The 23,020-nt window shown below is 26.3% G+C and overlaps 1 protein-coding gene and 1 long non-coding RNA gene across 2 annotated transcripts in view; both read left to right on the top strand.

The window, feature by feature from the left end:
* The first annotated feature begins 63 nt into the window (after positions 1-63).
* Positions 64-3,602, top strand: LOC136088835 (uncharacterized). The gene is made up of 6 exons (XR_010642534.1): positions 64-255; positions 996-1,053; positions 1,139-2,036; positions 2,697-2,841; positions 3,125-3,187; positions 3,273-3,602. It is a non-coding gene; the product is annotated as an uncharacterized LOC136088835 (long non-coding RNA).
* Positions 3,603-6,869: 3,267 nt separating this feature from the next.
* LOC100214813 (transmembrane 9 superfamily member 4) overlaps positions 6,870-23,020 on the top strand; it is an 80,808-nt gene continuing 64,657 nt past the window's right edge. The window contains exon 1 of the mRNA XM_065813731.1: positions 6,870-7,071. Coding sequence (XP_065669803.1) covers positions 6,964-7,071 — 108 coding nt within the window. The 5' untranslated portion in view covers positions 6,870-6,963. The remainder of the gene's footprint in view (positions 7,072-23,020) is intronic.

Below are 23,020 nucleotides of genomic sequence, written 5' to 3'. Positions count from 1 at the left end.
TTGTATTCATTATATTAGTTATAATTATTTTACTGTTATGATAATATAATTAGTTTTTATTGTAGTTTTATCATAATTAAAAAAAAAATTGGTCTTTATAATATCTTACAACGCAATGAATTTAAAACAGAACTACATAATCCAATATATTAAAAGTTGTAATATCGAATATCCAAACATTATCAAATTATGTTAAATAAATTAGTACCAAGCGTCCCTATTTGCCACACAAATAAGATTAAGCTCAAATACAAGGTATACTTTTTTTCTACTTTATGATATAATATTTTAGACTGACAAATTTGACCCTTTTGCTTACTTAATTTAGTACAAAATAAGTTGTTATAACAAATTTAATATCAAATTAAGTAAGCTACATGGACAAATGGACATGGACAAAACAAAAAGTTCTAAATAAGCAGAACTTATTCTTAATTCTTGAGCAATAATAATGTCTGTAGAAATTCTGCATACATTATTGCTCAAGAGTCGATTAGATGAAAATCAAAAATAGATTTTCTTCTTTTATTTGGTTTTTATCAAAAAGGTTAAAGAATTTATCCAAGATAGTATCAATAAATAAATGTGTTATGTTATTTATTATTAATACATGTATATATTATTATTATATACTTTATCTTTTTGTAATATATGACTTCTTGATCTTGTGCTTTACTTGTTAAAAAAGGTTAATACTTATTTATTTCATTTTTTTATATTATTTAAATATTATATGATTAATATATATATTTGAATTATATTTATGAAATTTTATATATTATATGACTTTTATTACTATTGTTATTATGTACAATATAAAACAGGTTATTAACGCGGATTTGTTCAATTTGTTTTTCCTACAAAAAGATGATTATGATGCTATTGTATTTGAAACTGCATTATACTTATCTTTCAATGTTGATGACCTTCTAATATGTAAAGCAAGTTTTTCTTAAGTATAGCATTGCTTTTTTATAAATTGTTTCATGATTTAGATCAAAGAAATAGCAACACCAGAAAATCTTGTTGCCAAAACAGTTGGCGACTCACCATGTAAGATTTGTGTTAAAAATTTGTGATTTAAGATAATTATTTAATAATCATATTGATATTTAAGTTTTTAATTGTTTCTTTTTAGCTAAATTTGGTGTTGCTAGCTATTATTGGAGAAAATATCGGCTTATTCATTAGATAAAGTTTGATGCATGCTCTTACCCAGTTTCCTTCTTCATGTTTCAATCATGTATATTTTAGATGACCTTGTCTAGGTGACAATTTTACTTGATTGAAATGTGAAAGTTACGTTGCCAAAATATCGTGTATTTTGGAACTTTTTTTATTCACAATAAAAACCTATGATTAGAAACTTGGAAAGATATTCTTTATTTTATTTACTATTTTTTATAATTTAGTTTCAGAGATTATCTTATTCGGGATATTCCCGGAATACCGGATATTTTTTTCTTTAACTTATCTTTTTCCAAATATCCGAAAAGTTTTCCATTAATGCAAGTTAAAGTATATATTATTGTCATCTATTTGTTTTTATGTTGTTTTAGTCATCATTTATACAAAAATTAAAAATTTTTTTTTTTAAATTGAGAAACAACTTGGCTGAATGCAAAATTAAGGGGAAAATGAGGAGAAAAATGTTCTGAATTTTTTCAGGATATTTTCCGCAAACAATTTTCCAGATTTTTTAAATATAATGATTATTTGAAATATGTAGTTTATATATTCATTATTGTAATTACTTTTTATTTTACTTTTATAATAATATAATTATTTTGCATTGTAGTTTTATAGTAATTAATAAAAAAGTATCAGGGTATAAGATATCTTATAACGTCGCAGTGCATTTTTGACAAAAATAAAATGTCACATATATAATATTTTATCTAAACATATTATCCTATATCTAAGTTTTATCAATTTAGGTTTAATAAATATATTACAAAGCTTAGATCAAAATCGTGTAAAGTTATCGCAGATAATTCTCATATTGCAACACGCAAAAGATCAAACCCTAGTACAAGGTATACTTTTTTTTCTACCCTATTATATATTATTTTAGACTGTCAAATTTGTCGATGAAATCAATTTAATAATAAATAAGTTATTATAACTTATTTAATATTAAATTTATTAAGCTACATGACAAATCATAAGTTCTGCATAAAATATTATTGACATTGGGAAGATCCAATGGTATTGTTATGTTATTGCCTAGGAATTTCATTCTGTAGTAAGACCCAATAACCTTTTAACTTTTAAAGTTTGAAAAAATTCACTTTTCCCTCTCTTTGTCTTCTTTTGTGATTGCACCCTGTAGCAAGAATTTAATTTAGTTCATATCTTGTTGGAGAATGCAACTTGATTCTGAGTTGAATTTTCAGCACTTGGTGTTTATTGGTAACCTAATTTGACAATACTTTATTTTACATACTTTTAGTTTTATACTTTTTTAATATAATATATAATTAGGGGTAGATGAGGCTCCTTAGCCGTGGTGAATGTTTCCACAGCAAAAGGAGCCTCAAGGTGAAAATCTATCTCACCATAAGTAAGGAAAATCATGATATAAAATCCCCACTATAACTGTGTGGTTGTGTGGTAACTATTACATTTTTAAAAATTTTTTTAATTTTTCTGTGTGCATTCTAAAATGGCATTTAATGTTGTTCAAAACTTTGTAGATTACTCGTTTAATGCAATTTTGTGGGCTTTCACCTTTGCATCTAGTGAGTTAATGTATGAACAAGGTAATGCAGAAACAGATGCAAATATAAGAAGATGGAAAACAAAGAAAACAAATTATTTAATCAGATGTTATCACATAAGGTGAGTACAGGTCTTTTTCTAATCACGCGCATCAGTTATTAACTTTATATATAGATATATCTATAGATAGATATTAGATATAGATATATATACATAAACAATAGTTTTTCAAACTTGTATTTTTTATTTTGTGTTCATTTTTTTAATTTTCTGTCAACTTTTTTGTTATTAAATCCTTATTTGTTTTATAGCAATCAGAGTATAAAATAAGAAGGCAAATGACTTTTTTTATTTTTCTAGGTTGTATGTAGTATTGTTTTCTTAAAATTATTAAATGATTTAGATAAAAGAAAACAAATAACAACACTAGAAAATTTTGTTGCCAAAATAGATGGCAACTCACCAAGTAAGATTTGTTTTAAAAGTTTGTGATTTAAGATAATTATTAAATAATCATATTATTATTTTAGATTTTATTCTTTTCTTTTCAGCAAAATCTGATTCATTAGATAAAGTTTGATGCGTGCTCTTATAGGAGAAAATATCGACTGATTCGTTAGATTATGTTTGAAGCGTGCTTTTATAGGAGAATATATCGATTGAATCGTTAGATTAAGTTTGAAGTGTGCTCTTTGTGGATTGAAGCGTGCTCTTCGTAAGTTGCAGATCTATGGCTTTGTACTTAGTACTTATTGGATATAAGGATATTTTAACAAAAGTGCAGCTTTTATTACAAATTCGAAATGTTTATGTCAAGAACTAATATACTGACTAATAAAACCATGTAAAAATTTAATACGTATTAATAATATTTCCTCGAAGATGAGTTTTTTTTCTTTACACGAATCCAAACACTTCGTTTTTATAAAGCATAATTATTGCTTAAATATTACGTGCCAAAATTAACGTAAAAAGCACGTCTTTTAGACAGTTCATGGGGACCAAAAAGTCACCTAAATATCACGTGCCAAAAGTAACGCGAAAAACACGTCCATAAATCACGTTAATTGGTCATTTCATGGGGACCAAAAAGTCACCTAAATGTCACGTGCCAAAATAACGTGAAATTCACGTTTTTGTAACGTCGCTGTGCCTACTGGGAGGGCCGCCGAGAGCCGTCACACAGCCTGCGACAGCAACCCTGATTAGCGCCCTTATTTATCAAAATTTCCCTATACTATAGATGAAGGTCCTTTTTTTTTTTTAGGTACCTTCTTTCATTTGGCACCCCTTGGGTATCTGCCGCCCGGGACAAACTGTCCCTCTCGCTCCTCTCTCTCGGCGGCCCTGCTAATACGTACCTAATAGTCATAATAAAAGACATAAAAGTATTGATAAAATATATTCCTCACAAATACGATTCTCAAAAATATATATTTCTGGGGGTTAATTTGCTACCTGCAACACATGTTGCCCCCTAATCATTCCCCTGCCCCCCCCCCCCTAAAACATAAGCAATCAAACAAACAAAAAATAAAAAAATAAATACATATGTTTCCTGTAATGATGTTTATCAAAATGATTTATTAGATATATCCTGAGGTGTTCCGCAAAGATATATATATATCAGGGTCTCTTTTTTTCTTGATTTATATTAATGACTCGAATAAAGTCTCAAATTTACTTAGTATTATGTTTGCGGACGACAGCAACCTATTTCCTTTTAATAATGATATTTGTAAACTTTTTTCTGCTATGAATGACGAGCTTAAAAATATTTATACCTGGTTCTAATGAAACAAACCAACTATAAATATTATTAAAACAAAATATACTTTTTACCGTTCGCTTAAAAAAAAGCGTTTTCTACCCATAAATCTGCCTCCAACTTTTATTGACCAAATTGAGATTAAAAGAGACTGGGTTACAGGTTTTTAGGAGTTTTCCTGGATGAACACATTACATGGAAACATCACATTTATAACATCTGTACCAAAATTTCTGAAAGTATTGAAATTTTATATAAAACTGGAGATTATTTAAAAAAAAAGAGCTTGTCCTGACATTATTACTCGTTTATTCATAACTATTTAAGTTATGCAAATATTGTTTGGGGAAGTACAGATAAAAATAGATTGAAACGTCTTTGTAACCGTCAGAAGCACGCAATTCACGTTATTAGTTTTGCTTACTCATTTAAAACCTTTATTCAGCAAAATGAGATTACTTAAATATATATGAAATAAATGTCTTATGTTTTAAAAATACATCGAAAAATAACCTAGTTCTTAACGTTTAAAAAAAAATCTTTGCTGAACCAAATTTTTTGTCGAACCAAGTTTAATCAGTTTTGTATTGATTATTGTGCACCATATCTTTGGAATAAAGTTATTTTGCAAAATTTGGATTTGCTTTCTTCTTACCCTGTTTTTAAAGCTAAACTTAAAAGTTTTATTCTTTCCACGGACAACGTACTTAGGTGTAGTACATTAGTACGTTGTCCGTGGAAAGTAGTAACATTTTGAAATTTTATCTTTCTATTATATCATAGAATTAACTTATTTTACTGCTTATATTAAGTCAGTTTACCTTGTTTGAAGTATTAATGTATATACTTTATAAAGTTTATTTGTTTCATTATTGTAAGAACTTCAATGTACAACAACAACGATTCATTGTAAGAAGTTTATTTTTACAAGATTTTCTTTCAGTTACCTTGTTTATATTGTTTATCATTGTAAATTAGTGAAAAGTAATTGCTATTATTATTACTTTTTATTACTATCACTATATACTTGTAGAACGACAAACTAGTGTAAATAAAAATCAAAACAAAAGCAAAGTTAAACAAAAAAACATGCCGGTATTAGTACTCGAGCAACGGTTGAAGGACCGGAAACCAAAGCTCAGTTAACCAAAGCAGAATATGCTTACGGAAAAGCAATAAACACAGAATTTAAGAAAGCGGTTCCTCAAGCATAAGCTAAATTAAACTATTGTATGATATAGATGTCTAGTTTATACAATCGAGTAGAAATATCACATAAATAAGTTTTTGTATTTATTTTAATCAAGTTTTTTACTTAAATGTACATATCATTTTTCAGAGTTAGCCTTTATGAAATTTTTCCCATCTTAAAATAATTAGTAATAATAATATCTTAATGATAATAATCTTAATAATAATTAGTAATAATAAAATTAGTAATAATAATACTAATTTTAGGCTTTTTCCAATGATATATAATAATTAAATATAATATATTTCTATTAACTATTAATTATATAATAACTTTATTCTATAAACTGTTCAGAAATAGTTATTTTATAGATATTTTTGCATGCATACTTACCCTCATTATCATGTTCTAGTATATTATATACTATATAAGTTGATTCTACTAATTATAATAGTCATAAAATTTAATTATACTATAACTTGATATTAAAGCTATCTATTATAGTATTTTAGGTAGCTTTAGTGTATATTAGTATTATAATATGTAATACTATATAATTATTATATAGTATTAGTATTATTATATAAGGTATTAATAATACTTTAAAATATCTATAAAGCTATCTATAATACTATTAAACGTAATATTATTATAAAAATAGTATTATGGTATTTAATAGTATTATAGATAGCTTTACAAATATTTTAAGGTATTAATAATAACTTAATTTTTAACAATATTTTATTATAAAAATAAATTTAAATTTATTTTTAATAATAAAATATTGTTAAAAATAAATTTAAAAAATTTGCAGATGTTATTATTTATAAATATTATTATTATTATTATTATTTTAATTATTATTATTATACAATAATAATAATAATAACAATAATAGTAATTATAATAACAATAATAAAAATAATAATAATAATAATAATAATAATAATAATAATAATAAAAACAACAACAACAACCACAGCAACAACAACAACAACAAAAATAATAATAGTTAATAAAATAATAAATGAACAGTAATAAATATTTCTGATACCTATTGTACAGAAACTTTTAGTACTAGCTCACTAATCATACTACTAGGAAATTTTAATTTTTTAATTTTGTTCATTTTTGTGCATATTTTAAAGTACAATTTATTCAAAAATATTTAATAAAAAATATGTTTAATTGTATCTTAGGTGTAAAGTTATATCTACTATTGGAAAAACCTTCAACTTAATTTTGTTAATATTTCATGGATATATGTTTCTAAGTTTCTAGTATGTTACAAAAGATAGTATTTCTTTTAGCATTGACTAATGTGTCTGCGTTTTATGTACCAGGGGTTGCCCCTTATGAATTTAGAGAGGGTGACTTAGTTGAAATAAAGGTATGGATTGTTATTTATTATTAAAGGATTTGTAATTATTTAGGTGCAAAAACTATTTTTTTGAACATTTTCTTTTTTAATCAAAAATAGCTTCTCAAGTTTTCTTTTTCTACTTGACCCTTAAGCAAATAGAACTTTGCTTAAGTCAAATCTGATATTAAGAAAGTTTAGTCTGAAAGATTCTAGTTTGGTTACAAATTAAAAGTAATGTTAATGAAAAAAACAAACAAAACAAAGTCAAGAAATATTGTGTGTAAGTCAAACTGTTTAAGACATAATATGGTACCAGTATTTTCTATCAACCATGACTTACAAACCATATGAATAAAATTTGTAATAGGCAATATTGAATTATAACTTAATTATTATAAAATTATAAATCAGCTATTATGAGTGCAAAACATGAATACAAAATTTTTAATGTATTGGTGATACTCTGTAATATGGCCAAAGTTAAATCTATGTAAACATTTTTCTTTTTGTTGTTTCTGTCAATGGTTCCAACTGTATTTTATGTTTTTAAGTTTTTTAACAATGCGACACATTTCCTGAAAAATTTCAAAATTATCTAAATCTTGATTTCAGATTGGTTTGGATATTTAATTATATTACTACAAGGAAATTTTTTAATCAACAGCATTTCCGAAGCTGATTGCAATGAGTGCTTCGCTGACACTTAAGTTCAATGATATTTATAATTGTTTTATAAATAACAAAAACCTGATTAAAAACATAATACATCAGTTATTCCATCATTGTATCTTTTTCCAAACCCATTATACATTCTTAGTTTCTGTCAAAGAAATATAGCTAAATTTTGCTAAACTATTTGCAAAGATGATACAATCATCCATGTTTTTTGATGCATATATACGAACTGCTTCTGCGACTACTAAGCAGTCAATTTATTTTATGAAAATTTCTAAAAGATAGTTTATTGTTGACTTAAAACTAGAATTAAAAATGACCCTGAGTAAAGGCAACTTTGTATCATAAAATTTGTCAATTACTGGGAGATTTCAAAATAAATTTAATAATTTTGATTTATTTGTTTACAGTTTATGATTTATTTATTTATTAGTATGTTACTTCTTGTTGCAATATTTTTTATTTTAATCGGTATCTAAATTCAGTTTACAAAATTAATAGCAAAGTATTTTCTAACGAAGTAAATCCAAACAAATTTTAACTCTAGATAAGACTTATTTTTGTTTAAAACGCAACTTTATATTAAGTTATCCAATCAAAATTCAAATTGTATAAATTTTAATATAAAGTTGTGTAACTTTTCACGCAAAGAATATGCTGCAAAAATTTCTGGCTTTTATGTTTTTTAATATTTTTAAAATGTTAAAAATTGAAGATCAACCACAAAAAAATAGCAAAAACAGAATTGTTCATTGAACTTTTCTAAAAAAATTAAGAATAATTGGTTAAACAAAAGTTATAGAATTTTGGCCCCCTCCCCTACAAAAGGGTTGTTTATAAAATCATCAATTGATTCGTGTTTCGGAGTTATGGAGTTGAGAGAAGGTATAACCACAATTAAGTAGCCTTAACTCATCTGTAGTGGCCTTCTCAGCCTTGGGGAAGTGAATTAACATTAAAAAAAAAATAACCTAAAAAATCTAAACAGTCGAATTATTTTTCTCAATAATTGAGATCTTTTTCTCGATAATTGTTCTTGAGATATCTGAAATGCCTATCATTAGCTTCCATTTCTTCTTTACTTCAAGATTTTAAATCAATTAAATCATTCATTTCTATCAGTGATTACCTGATCTGCGATTAACTTTCGGTTTACCTGATTATGTAGAAGTTTTCTGGCAACATTTCCACTTGTTATATTTCCTCTTTGTCCAGTAGATCCCATTTTGGTTTCTATTTTTACTCTGATAACTTCTTGTAATTTTGCTTTTTTTTCTTTCAGCAATTTTGTGTTTATTTTCATAAAGTGATCAAAACCTCTGAACAAACCATATAAAATGAATGGAACTAACATTTTATTTATTAGTTATTATATGATTTGTGGAATATTTTGAGTGGATTTAGCTGGCAATTTGATCTGAAAACATGATTGTTTATCTAATATAATTATTGTGAAATATTTTTTAGCAGCACCTTTTATAGTGTATCTAATATATATATATATATATATATATATATATATATATATATATATATATATATATATATATATATATATATATATATATATATATATATATAATATATATATACATATATGTGTGTGTGTGTACATATATATATCAGGGTTTATTCTAGACCATTTTTGACAGCGTTGACCATATTTGCCAGATTTTTTGCTAAATTCAGCTGGGACGGGGAAGGGGGTACTGCTGCCCAAATTTTTTTGCTAGAATAGTCCCTGTATATATATATATATATATATATATATATATATATATATATATATATATATATATATATATATATATATATATGTATATATATATATATATGTATATATATATATATATATATATATATATATATATATATATATATATATATATATATATATATATATATATCAGGCCTTGTTACGAGGATTCGCTGCGTAACAAAAACGCGTAACGCATTTCAAAGTAACTCAACTCAGCAAATATATTTTGTATTGTTAGAAATTATATTGCATCACTAATGTCTTTTCAAGTACCAAATTAAAGTTATTTTATTAACGCGTTAAAAATCATACAGTTTTTTTTTCTCACTATAACTAAAGTTAAAAATAAAATCTCAGTTCCTATTTGAAAAATCATTCTTTTAAATTTTTTCAAATATGAATTAAATTTTTTTTGAAAAAAATACTTTTTTCATAAAACGTTTTTATTTTGTGTACTCTTTTTAATAACGTTTTTAAACAAAGAGTTTTTTAAAATTATTTATCAGTTACCGATAACATATTTGTGATCACAATTTATTTTCATAAATTAAACAAATGTCATTAAAACTTTACGTTACTGAATTAACAATAAACAAAATATCTTATTAATAAAATATTTACATCAAAATAAATCGTGCATTTTTTAAATTATTATGACAAAAAATAATTTTTATATTTAAAAGGAATTTATATATCTAATTCCTTAAGATAAAACTTAAAACACTTTATTTTCTTTGACTAATTTTTAACAACAACAAAAAAATTATTAAACAAATTGTTTCTTTAACAAAAAATCTATTAGTTTACAATTGCAGTTAAATGCTTTTACTTACGACTATTTCTTCTGAATAAACGTCACGTAAACGATATCAAAAGATAATTTAAATATTCTAAAAGATAAAAGTTTTTAGGCAAATTGCCTTTTCGCAGGCAAAATGCAAGCTGCGTAAGGCTTCTTAACAAGGTCTGATATATATATATATATATATATATATATATATATATATATATATATATATATATATATATATATATATATATATATATATGTATATATATATATATATATATATATATATATATATATATATATATATATATATATATATATATATGTATATATATGTATATATCAGGCTGTCACAGAAAGAATGTGTGAGATAGGATTGTATACAAATATTATATTATACACAACATAATATTTTTAAATGACTTGACCACGACTGTTTGCATGTTACGACAACTTAAGAGTTTTAAAAATGCACTCAAAGAACTAAGCTGAACTAAACTAAAGTGAAAAAAAATACAGTAATAAAATTTTTTAAAGAATTTTTATAAAAAGAGAAAATTAAAAAAAACAAAAACTTAAAAGATTAAGAAAATAAAAATCATTATAAAACTTTAATATATCATAGTTTCAAAGTTACATATTCTAAACATAATTATAAAAGCTAAGGGTTAATTACTTTTTTTATTTATTAACTATAAAGAAACATTAAAAAGAGTAAACGTCTCTTTGTTGAGAAAAAACTTCATTTAGTAAACAAAGATTAAAAAAAAAAATTGCGCATCCTGTTTTTTTAACAAATGTGTTATTATTAAACTTGCATATATGCTGTTGAAAAAAATACATATTTAGATAATTAACAAAAAGTTATATTAAAAACTCTTTGATAATTTAAATAAAATTTATTTGTTATAAACAATCGTTTGAAGTAATTTGTTATTTTTTAAAAGCATTTTGAATAGTATATAAAAACAGTTAGTTTAAAGTTATTTTGAAATATTAAAGTTGTTTATCATAGAATGTACATACTTTTATAATAAAAAATAAGTTAAATCATCTAAATATTAATACTCCAATTAATGTTTAATTCTTAACGTTTTACATAGTTTTTAAATAGTTTCTAGGCTTTTTTGAACGTGTTTCTTATAATTAGTAAATTGATTGGCTAAGAAAGAATCTTTTGGCATGTAATTGGCTTTATGTCTAATTTAATGTGCTTAAGTTACTGTTTAATGCGCTAGTGACGATTATTAGTTAACTTAAATTGTTTTAAACTTATGATTTGATGCCGCAAAAATCAGGTAATATATTTAATTTTAAATTATTATTTTAATTGTTCAGGTTGTTTTTTTTTTCGGCGGATGTGTATTTCAGGCACCCCTCTTTAATAAATCTTTAAAAAACTATTTTCAATAATAGTTTACAACAACTTTCCATTATATGTTTGCAACAACAACATTCCATTTGATAGGAAAGTCATTCTTTTTAGTGGTGACTTTAGGCAAACAGTGCCTGTTGCTATAAGAGGGTTGAAGTTGTAAAAGCATGTATAAAATGTTCCTTACATAGGCAATATTTTTTGCTCTCAAAAGTCATAAGTTTCCTGTTTGATCGGCATATACAATGAGAATTAATAAAATTCAAGGTCAATTTTTTGTTTATAAAAAAAATTGTGTTTCATTATTAACTATATGTTGCGTGTTTAAGATCAAAAGCATTTAAAAGTTTCTTTTTCAAAGTTGATGAACATCCCATTCAAGGAATAATAGGCAAAAAATGTTGCACAAGTAATGTTATATTTTTTAAAATTCATAGTTCGCAAGCACAAGCTGTATTTTTGTTGACTTTAGTTATTAAATGTACTTTTTATTTATCATTTGTAGTTTTTATTTATTTGAACATTATTTTATTGCATTATTTAACCAAATTAGTGAGAAACTCATTAATTGCGTGATTTTTATAAATACTAATATTGTTCCAAAAATTTAACATAAAATTCCAAAAGTTGAATTTAAAAAATAACATTTTATTATAATGTTATTATAATATTATTATACATAAAGACATAAACTTTATTATTACAATAATAAAATTTGTTTAAATTACTAAATCTTTAGTGTTGTTAATAGTTTTGCTCATCGAATAAGATTTTATAGTTGGCTTTGTATTAAAGGTTGGTCCTGCTGCAAAAATAATATTATAATAAAGTAATTTTTGTCAATATCATGTTAGTATTATCATCGTTCCTATCTGTAAAAATTTTATAAACATTTTAAGTTATTATAATATGGTTTTCTTTACAATAAATAAATTTATTTTACAATAAAATAATTTTTTTTGTTTTTTTGCTCAAATTAAGACAAATTTGTATAAATTTATATAATTTATTTAATAATAATAATTAAGATATAAAATGTATAATACATTACATAAGAATTATTATGTAGTAATTTAGTGCTTAATAGTTTCTTAAATATGAGTTTGAGCAAATAAAAAAAAGCAGTTATAACTTTTAAAAAGAATGTTTAACTTATTTAAATGTATTTTTAAAAGTGTTTAATATTATAAATTGAATTTTAAATAGTAGCTTTAAAAGGAAGACATAGCATTGACTAAGCAAAAGATTTATGACAAAATATTTTCAATTTATTTTTTCATAATGACATTTTTATAAAAAACTGATTTTTTATTTAAGAAACCAATCAGTTAGTCCAATCTGATTGATTTTCGTTTGCGCTTTTAGTTAGTCCAATCTGATTGATTTCTATTAACGCTTTTTATTTTATTTTTATTTTTTGCAATAATGGTGCTTTTAAAAATAGATTGTAGTTTATAATGCAATTATCTGTTTATTTCTAGAATGACTTTTGCATTTTTTATCCTAATTACAATGATAATCTTTTTGTTTATAAACAACTTTGCAAACCTGACTGTATTGTCATTAATGTTATAGTGATATTACATGGTATTGCACACTAAGGATTTTAGGAAAAAATCTCTCTGTATTGAATATCTGTGTTTGAAAAGGAATTTTTTTTTACTAATTCTATTATAATTTTGTATTATAGTTATGTAATATTTTTATTCACGTTTATAATACTAAACTTCTGCTTTACTAAAAACAAAACAATTGTTGTAGTATAAAATATCATATATTATAAAGTTGACAAGTTGTTAGCCATTTGAATAGTTAAAATATAATCTCAAGCACTACAAAAAAATCATGAGTGCAACAAAAAAATCATTCATATTTTTTGGGCAAAAAAAAATCTGAAACTCAAACTTTGTCTTTTTTATTCAATTTAGTTTTTTTTAATCAATATATAAAAATGCATAAAAAAGAAAGCGGTTCATATTTATGAAAAAATTATACTTTCACGAGAGCCATAAATTGCTCCCATAAATCACTTAAGGGGAGTGTGAGCAAGAGTAGGAGTTAAGCTCATGCTTTCCGCCAAGGCCTATATAACGTCTGTTCACAAAAAATCCGGAATGAAAAATTGTTCTTAATTAAATACAAAATTAATCGATTTTTGACAAAAATTTTAACTAAAATGAGTGACTGGACATTGTTAACTATTTTATAACCGAAAGTGGTCCTAAATCAGCGGCTTTTCGAACTTTAGTTTTGACTGAATCCATTAGGTTGAAAAAGTAGTCTGGATCAAACTCTTTCAACTTTAATCGAATTCTATTCTTAAGGTGGTCAAGATTTTTCGCAGTAAATCCATTTCCATAAACTTTTGCTTTTAAATGTGCCCAAAAATTTTCAATTGGCCTTAACTGCGGTACATTTGGGGGGTTATCTTTAGCGTCGACAAAGTTAATACCTAAAGTGTTGTAAGTTTCTAATGTGTGTTTTGCATAATGACATCTCGCTCCGTCAGGCCAAAATAAAATTTTCATGTTTTGATGCTTGGAATTTATAAATGGAAGAAGTCTTTTTGTAATACATTCTTTAGAATAAGTTTTTGCATCCAGTGCACAGTTTTTTACAGCAAAATAAGGCGATGAATGACCAAAACGACTGATTGCAATCCAAAAGAGAACTTTCTCGTCAAACTTTTTTTTGAAGTTGAATTTAATGTTAGGATCAGTTTGAGAACTATCCTTTGTATAGTAGCCAGAGTTTTGTGAACAATTTGCACCATTTACACAGAAATAAGATTCATCGTCCATGATGATTTCAAACTCATTTGATGGCTTGAAAAAAGTTTTTGAAAGTTTTAATAAGTTTTTCTTTTGTTTAATTTCTTGCTTTTCTGTTTTTTTTGGTGCATTTTTTTTTTTGGTATACATTTTTCTTTTGGTATACATTTTGGTCCATGCATACTTAATAATCTATTTACGTATGAAACGCTTATCTTATATTTTAGTGCCAATTTTCTTTGCGAAATCCCGATTCTCTCTTCTGCTCTTGCAATCATGGACTCTCTCTTTTCTGGTGTAATTTTAAAAGGTTTTCTGCCGCAACCGATTTTTCTATTCATTGGCAAATTATTTTCAGACCTTTTAATTATGTCATAAATTGTAGATTTAGCAATTCCCATTTTCTTAAAATGATCCACTGTAAATTTCTTTCCACTGTTTATGTTTTGTTTATAAAAATTTTCAATCACATTTCTAACATCGTTCTCTTTTAGATGCTCCATGTTTATTTGAATTAATTATTTAAACTCAAATTTGCCACAAAATGAAACTGTTGTTGTTGACCGATTAAATTTAAAAATTTCGAATCAAAAATTCGAAATATAGAACAATTTGTGTACATTTGAAATCAGTCCGGATTTTTTGTGAACAGACGTTATATATATATATATATATATATATATATATATATATATATATATATATATATATATATATATATATATATATATATATATATATATATATATATATATATATATATATATATATATATATATATATATATTAGGGGTATTCAAAAAAAGTGAATTTTCAAATCTAAAAAACCATACCCCCTAAATTTGGGGCAAATGTATAAAAAATGAGCCTCCCAAAGTTTGAGCGCTGTCCAATCACTTTGGGCCCCCCCCCCCCCTCAAGTTAAAAATTTAGGGGAAAATTGACCGAAAAGTAATAATTTTCGGGCCCCTTGAGGGACGGGTAATTTTTTTTTTTTTAATTTTTTTTTTTCTACTATATGTATGTAGGCCTATATTTTTGTTTAAAAATATATGGTTTTTTTTCCTACTTCTCAAAAATCTATGTTTGATGGTATTGAAAATCATGAAAGTCAGAATTTTTGTAGTTAAAGTTAGATTAATATATATATATATACATATATATATATATATATATATATATATATTATATATATATATATATATATATATATATATATATATATTTATTTATTTATTTATTTATTTATAAGCCTTGTGTGTATTAACATATACACACAAGGCCTCTTTAACTATTCCCAAGACATACCAGAGGGAGCAACCAACTTCATTTTGCCAGAAAGAATGAACAGTTGTTGGTTGTGGCCTCAGCAATGTTGTTTATCTATATTGAAAAAAACTCCACTTAACTATATTGAAAAATCAAAATGAGCAAGAATAAATAAAATTATAAATTTATATTCAAGTTTTATAGCAGAAAAAAAATTTACAAATCTAATAATAATCAAGTTTAACTCTTTATCTTTTTTTGCATCACACCAAGTCCATCATTAAACTTAATCTTTGAAATTGTACCGCATTTTTGTTCTTGTGATCTGAATACAGATCGAACTTTGTCCACAGTTAGCAATCTGTTGTGCTTTTCAGTTTCATCAGAATATCTATGAATATACTGCCCCATCATACCTATTGACCGTTCTGAATGGTCATTTACAAAAATTAAAGTTTCAGCATATTTTTGAAAACTTTTGAAGCATGACTGAATATGCCAATAGTTTGGTGAAAGTGAGAGCCAGTCTTGAACTCGTTGCTTATCAAACCCAATCATATCAAAAATCAGGTAAGAAAAGACATCAACCAAGGCAGACAAGGATGGTGGTTTTTTCCCAATTTTTGTATTCATTTTATAAATTTCCTTGATATCTTGCTTTACTTTATTCTCAGGCTTATAATAGTCAGAGCTAGGCATATCAAATGACAGAATTGCTGATGCAATTTTTGCCTTCTCCTCTGATGCTAACTCATCATCTAGCAAAGCTAAAGGTGTCATTGTTGAATCCAAATACCAACAGTGTTTATACTGAGACTCTAATACAGCATCGAGAGCTATTGGGTTTGTACATACCTTCTTGTACAGATGCATTTGATGTATGGCTGTAATGTCAAGAAAAGGAGCTTTGATGACATCCTCAGATTGTAGATACCATTTTGCATAAAAGCAAACAATAAATTCTGTAATAAGTTTTATTTCAATTTTCAGTTTATCATTTTCCTGAACAAACGTAAGTTGATTGGATAAAAGCCGAAGCTTTAGATAATAAATTGCTTTTCCTAAAAAAATCTTGCATGATGAATAGCACCAGTTTTTCTTACTTTATATGTTATAGGGGATAAGTACGTGACAACTAATTCTGCAAGCTCATTTCTATCATCTCTTATAATACCTGGTTTACTAACGTATGCTTTGCAAAATGTTAATGACTTCATAGCTACCTTTTCTAAAAAACTGCTTTTAACCTTATTTCAATCAAACCGTAACAGTAGAACTGAGGAGATACTTATCCAGTTCTTGAGATATTCTGGAAACTGATCCTTTATTCGTCCCAGTATTAGATGATGTTGTATCAAAGCATATTCCTCTAGTTTTTGACGTAAATTGATACTCCTTAATTAAGTTCTTTACACCTAAGAACTGATTTTCACCAGTGGATGACGCTAGTGGAGGTACTCCAAGTAGGTAAGTCTGTCCATTAATGTTAACTAAAACAGCCATTCTATCCCTCTTTAACATTTTTCCTTTGTTTAGCTCAAACAAGGTCTTCCCATCAAAATGAATTATACATGGATATGGAGATGCGTCTATGGCTGCTTTAACATCTTCTTTTGAAATTTTTGCCATGTTTTCATTTTCTTTTTTCATTTTTCTATATGCGGTAGACTGACTGCTTTTAACTTCTTTAAGATCAACACCTGATTGATATAGAATTGTATTTGTTACCTTCTGTAAAACATTTGGTGATATATCACAGGCTGTAGCAGTAAGTGAAACATTACCAGCAAAAATATCTTTTGGAATTTTTGCAATTACTGTGTCTGGGTTTTCAGAGACTTCTATATGATACCAATCACCTGGCTCGAAATCAGATTCAATTGAAGAATCATTGCTTAGAATTGTGTCTATAAGTTCAACGTTGGGTACATCATCTCTCAAAATCTTAGGCTGTAAACGATTTTTCTTCCTGATGTAGTTTTAGTTTTTAATTTTAAAATTAGTGGAAAAAAGAATTAACAGAGCTTGAGAAAGAGCTAAAGTAATTAATTAAAAGTATTGAATACCTTTTTTCTATATTTAATATCCTCTGAACCAATAACAAACTTTCTTTTATTTTCCTGATCTTCAAGAAATTTTAGATCTTCAATCTTGTCTTTTAGTGATCTTTTTTTATCTTTACTGATTGTGTCTTTGAGATTAGAATTACCAGCCCAAAAAAGTTTTTTTATTTCAATCTCAAACTCGTTTTGTTTAGCCAAATCACCACTATTTCCCCTATTTGCATTTTTTTTTCAAGTTGGAATAGGACTTATGCAATTTAAAAATTTTTTTAACTAAACTTAAATCAGTTAACACATCAAATCCAGCTTTAATCCAGAGTCTCTTGATTTTAGACAAAATACATTCACAACAACTCTCCAAACATCTAGAAAATTTTTTTTTAGGGGGACAAGCAATAATACTTGATATTGATACAGATCGACATTGTTGGTTATATATTAAATGTTGAAGTATATCCAAGCCTGTTGGAAGTTGTATATCTAAATAGAAAAATTTATAGTTTATAAATAAAATAAATTTTTTAGCAACTAATGACTCATTATAATTTTTTTTTTTTTTTTTATGTTATTCACCTCCCCAAGGCCGAGAAGGCCACTACAGATGAGGAGGCTACTTAATAGTGGTTATAACTCTCTCTCAACTCTATAACTCCGAAACACGAACCTTGACAAACAAGGCCGCTGCGCCGAGAAACAAGTTGTTTTATTCCAATATATATAATATAAATTCCAATATTAATAAAAATGTTTATACCTGATATAGCTGGTTTTGCCTCTTTTATAATAAAAAGTTTCTTTTTCATTGACCTAAGTTGTGCTTTACTCATTTTTAATGTTTATTGTATGTACTAATCTGTATTTATTAGAAAAATTCAAAGTTTTAAACTATCAGAATTTTCACAAAAATATATGTATATAACATTAGGCATAACAGAAAATATATTTTAAAAAATACCAATTTTCATGATTTTCAATATTACCAAACATAGATTTTTGAGAAGTAAGGAAAAAACCATATATTTTTAAACAAAAATATAGGCCTATATATATAGCAGAAAAAAAAAATTTAAAAAAAAAAAAATTTTTAAGACCACTTTTCTGTCAATTTTCCCCAAAATTATTAGCTTGAGGGGGGGTCAAAAGTGAAAGGACAGCGCTCAAACTTTGTGAGGCTCATTTTTTATATATATGCCCCAAATTTAGGGGTATGGTTTTTTAGATTTGAAACCACCCGTAGATTTTGTCCGAAAGTTTTTTCCATATTTTGTTGACAAAAAGTAAAAATTAAAATGCAAGACCGGAATTATTTTTTTTTATTAATTGAGAGACTGCCTGCCCCAACCAAACCCTCAGTCGATGTAGCAACACTCCCTTGCGGGTCAGGCTAAAAGATAGTAGATGTAGCAGCACTCCCTTGCGGGTCAGGCTATTTGTCAGTCGATGTAGCAGCACTCCCTTGCGAGTCAGGCTATTTGTCAGTCAATGTAGCAGCACTCCCTTGCGAGTCAGGCTATAAGATAGTCGATGTAGCAACACTCCGCGCATGATTTACAGTAAAAAAAAATAAAAATAAAAACGTTTTATTAAAAAAATTAAAAATAAAAACATTTTATTAAAAAAAATAAAAATAAAAACATTGTCTATATTGTTAAAAACATTCAGAATGTTTTTAAAACATTCTGGTCAATTAAATTTGCGTTTTTGTGGTTTTTTTAAAAAACGATTTATTTGTAATTAAATTAATGGTTTTTACTTTCGTCCAACATGCAAATGTTGGACGAAAGTCAAAAGTAATTAAAAGTGACGTATGTGTTGGCGTAAGAATCACTTTTTTCCTTCTGCTCTTCCCAAAGACAACAAACTATAGATCTATATATATATATATATATATATATATATATATATATATATATAATATATATATATATATATATATATATATGTATATATATATATATATGTATATATATATATATATATATATATATATATATATATATATATATATATATATATATACAGAGGCTTTGTTTTAAAGCGTTAAGTGTAGAGAGATTTACGTACCCCTTAAGCAATTTTAGTTAAGCAACTTTTTATCATTTTTTAACTTTAACTATACTATAAGCAGTAAGATAAAAGAAGTAATTAATTTAAAAAAAAGTTACATAAACTTTTGAATAGCGTTTATGCAAAAATATTTGTTACAAAAGTTTGAATGACAATTTTGTTTGATATAAGCGCTATCTTAATAATAAATTTAAATAATAAGTTTAAATAATAAATTTTTTCATTAGTAAATATTTACTGATGAAAAAAACTCAAATAAAATTTTAAGTTTATTTTATATTTTGTTTTTATTTTATTGTAATGATTAATTTTTTAAGCTTGAAGCAAAGATCATAAAAGCATAATTTAATTCTGATAAAAAAAATATGATTTAATTTAAAACTAATATAATAAAAATACATAATTTTATTCTGATAATTAAAAAAAAGTAATTTAATTTAGGTTTAAAAATATATAATTTAATTTTGATTTAAAAAATATATGCGGTAGTGGTGTAGTGGTAGAGGTTCCGAGTTCGATTCCCACCACGTCCCTGGTAGTATTGCGCTCAACTTGTTTCTCCGCGCAGCGGCCTTTTTTATTAAGGATCACGTTTCGGAGTTATAGAGTTGAGAGAGTTATAACCACAAATAGTCTCCTCATCTGTAGTGGCCTTCTCGGCCTTGAGGAGGTGCATTACAAAAAAAAAAAAATTTAACTTTATATGAATTAAAGTTACTGCTTGGGTTTAACTTAACTGTCAGATCTATTTAAAAATAATACTAAATATTATTTAATTTTTAAATTTTATTTGTTCTTAAAAAAAATCAGCTTATTTTTATGGCAATTGTTTTTCGGTTTTTCAATTTTTCTTCCTAAACTATTTTTTTTTACTCAAAATTTAATTTTAAATAAACAGCTGCATCAAAAGTTTGCACAAAATGTAAGTTTAGCTTTTTTTTTTATAACGCAAGTTAAATCGTAGCAATTATTTTTTAATAAACGATATATTCAGTAATGCAATTTTAATAATAAAATAATAATCTGATAAACTTTAAATAAATAAAGTCAATAAATTAACATAATTTTGTTATTTGTTACTCGCTAATTCTTTTAAATAAAATTTGATTGTAGTTTCAAAGCTGCAATTAGAAATTTAAGAAATAATCATTTTAAGAACTCAAAAATTTAACATATTTTAATTCATTTATGCAAATGTTGAGAAAAGAAGTAATTTGTTAATACCAATTCACTTAAAAAAATGCAATATTAAATTAATTTTTTTTTTTTTAAACATTTTTGCTTCCAACAATGCTGCAAGCAACCACTAATTAAAGTTGGAAGTTACTGGAAAAGAAAAGATGAAGATTGTAGAGCAAAATAACGATTGACGGACGACTTGATGGATTGCAAATTATATAAATCAGGAAAGCAAGATAAAGGAAGCGAATTTCAAAGAACTGATGTTCGAGGAAAAAAAGTAGACGAATAATAATAATAAGCGTTTTTGGAACACTTAGGAACAGTCACAGAAAAAGGATGAGACTTTGAATGACAAGTAACACGAGAATAAATTTTAATAGATGGCACAAGACATACTAGCTCTTTCGAGCAGTGCCCATTATAGTATTTGTAGAAAAGAGAAAGAGAAGCATCATAGCGACGATGTGATAATGGTTGGCTGCAAGAGCAGGTTCAACTATGTTTACAATGTGTTTTTGCACCCTGTCTAAAAGAGAAAGTGCATCATTAGAAGATCCGCCCCAGATATGGCAACAGTATTCCATATAAGGTCAGATTTGAGATTTATAGAGATAGAGAATAGAATTCGAAATAAGAAAGTGTCAAGCTCGATAAAGAGATGCAACCTTAGCAGATGCTAATTTTGCAACTGATTTGATATATGGTTTCCAAGATCGGAAGTAAGAGTTAATCCTAGAAAATGAAGAGTAGATGACTCATCGAGTACATCCCCGTTCATAAATATAGGAAGATCTAACTTATTGTGATAACAATTGACTAAAAAAAATTGAGTTTCATCTGTATTGAAGTTCACCAGCCACTGTGTATTCTATGCTGTAGCAGAAGTGAGATCTTTTTCAAGCTCAAATGCCCCCTCCAAGCAATCAGAGAGAGTTGGTTTCTTATCACGACAAAAATAAATGGTAGTATCATCAGCAAACAATGCCACCTTTGATGTGAGAATGTCTGGAAGATCATAAATGTAAATTAAATAGTGTAGGGCCTAGGATAGAACCTTGAGGCACCCCTGAATTTACAGAATAAGAAGAGTGTTTTCCATCGAGGACAACTTTTATACTACAATTGGACTGGTAGGATTCAATAATCCTTAAGATGTTGCCAGATACACCATAAGAAAAAAGCTTATGAAGAAGACCAGCATGCCAAACTTTATCAAATGCCAGCATGCCAAACTTTATCAAAAGCTTCTGAAATGTCAAGAGCAATGGCCTTAACCTCTCCACCTTTATCTAATGCACGATAAAACCTATCAGTTATTACTGTTAGCGAATCAGCTGTAGAACGAGAAGATCGAAATCCATATTGATGGTCAGAAAGTAAGTTATTAGATTCAAGATGAGCAATTAAGAGTTTATTAATTAAAGATTCAAAAACGATTGGCAATCGCAGCAGCACAGTGTGAGGAAAACCATGGATAAGAATGAGGCTTAACCTGGAATTGTCGAGAGGGAACAAAAGATTCCATGCCAGTCTGAATCCACGAAGTTATGTAAGAAGCACATTTTTCGACAGGAAGACGAAAGGTTTCTACCCAAGGGCCATCACAAAGAAAGTCATGGAAAGAATCCCATTCAGCTTTAAGGTAGTTGTAAGAGGTACAATAATAGGGGGGTTCAGGTTATGAAGAAGAATGAGATATTAGTTTTAGAGAGATCAAACTGTGATCAAAAGTACCTAAGGGTGAATGTGGAGAAACTGAGCACTGACTAGGATCAAAAACAAGACATAAGTCGAGTAGAGAAGGTAAATGATTCTGGTAGTCTGGAAAGCGAGTTGGAAAGTTGACAATTTGAGTTAGGGATTGAGAAAGGCAAAGTTGTGGGCTTTAATGCCTGCAAAATCACTGAAACTAGAGCTAAGCCATTCAGAGTTGTGAGCATTAAAGTCACTGACAACAACTATATTAGCTGATGGATAAAGAGAGAGGGCTCAGTCAATATTATCAGAAATAACATCAAAAAGAGT

Source organism: Hydra vulgaris, chromosome 12, assembly GCF_038396675.1.
Source record: "Hydra vulgaris chromosome 12, alternate assembly HydraT2T_AEP".
Lineage (NCBI taxonomy): Eukaryota > Metazoa > Cnidaria > Hydrozoa > Anthoathecata > Hydridae > Hydra > Hydra vulgaris.
The sequence above is the reverse complement of the archived record's forward strand: the minus strand, read 5'-3'. Positions and strand labels throughout refer to the sequence as shown.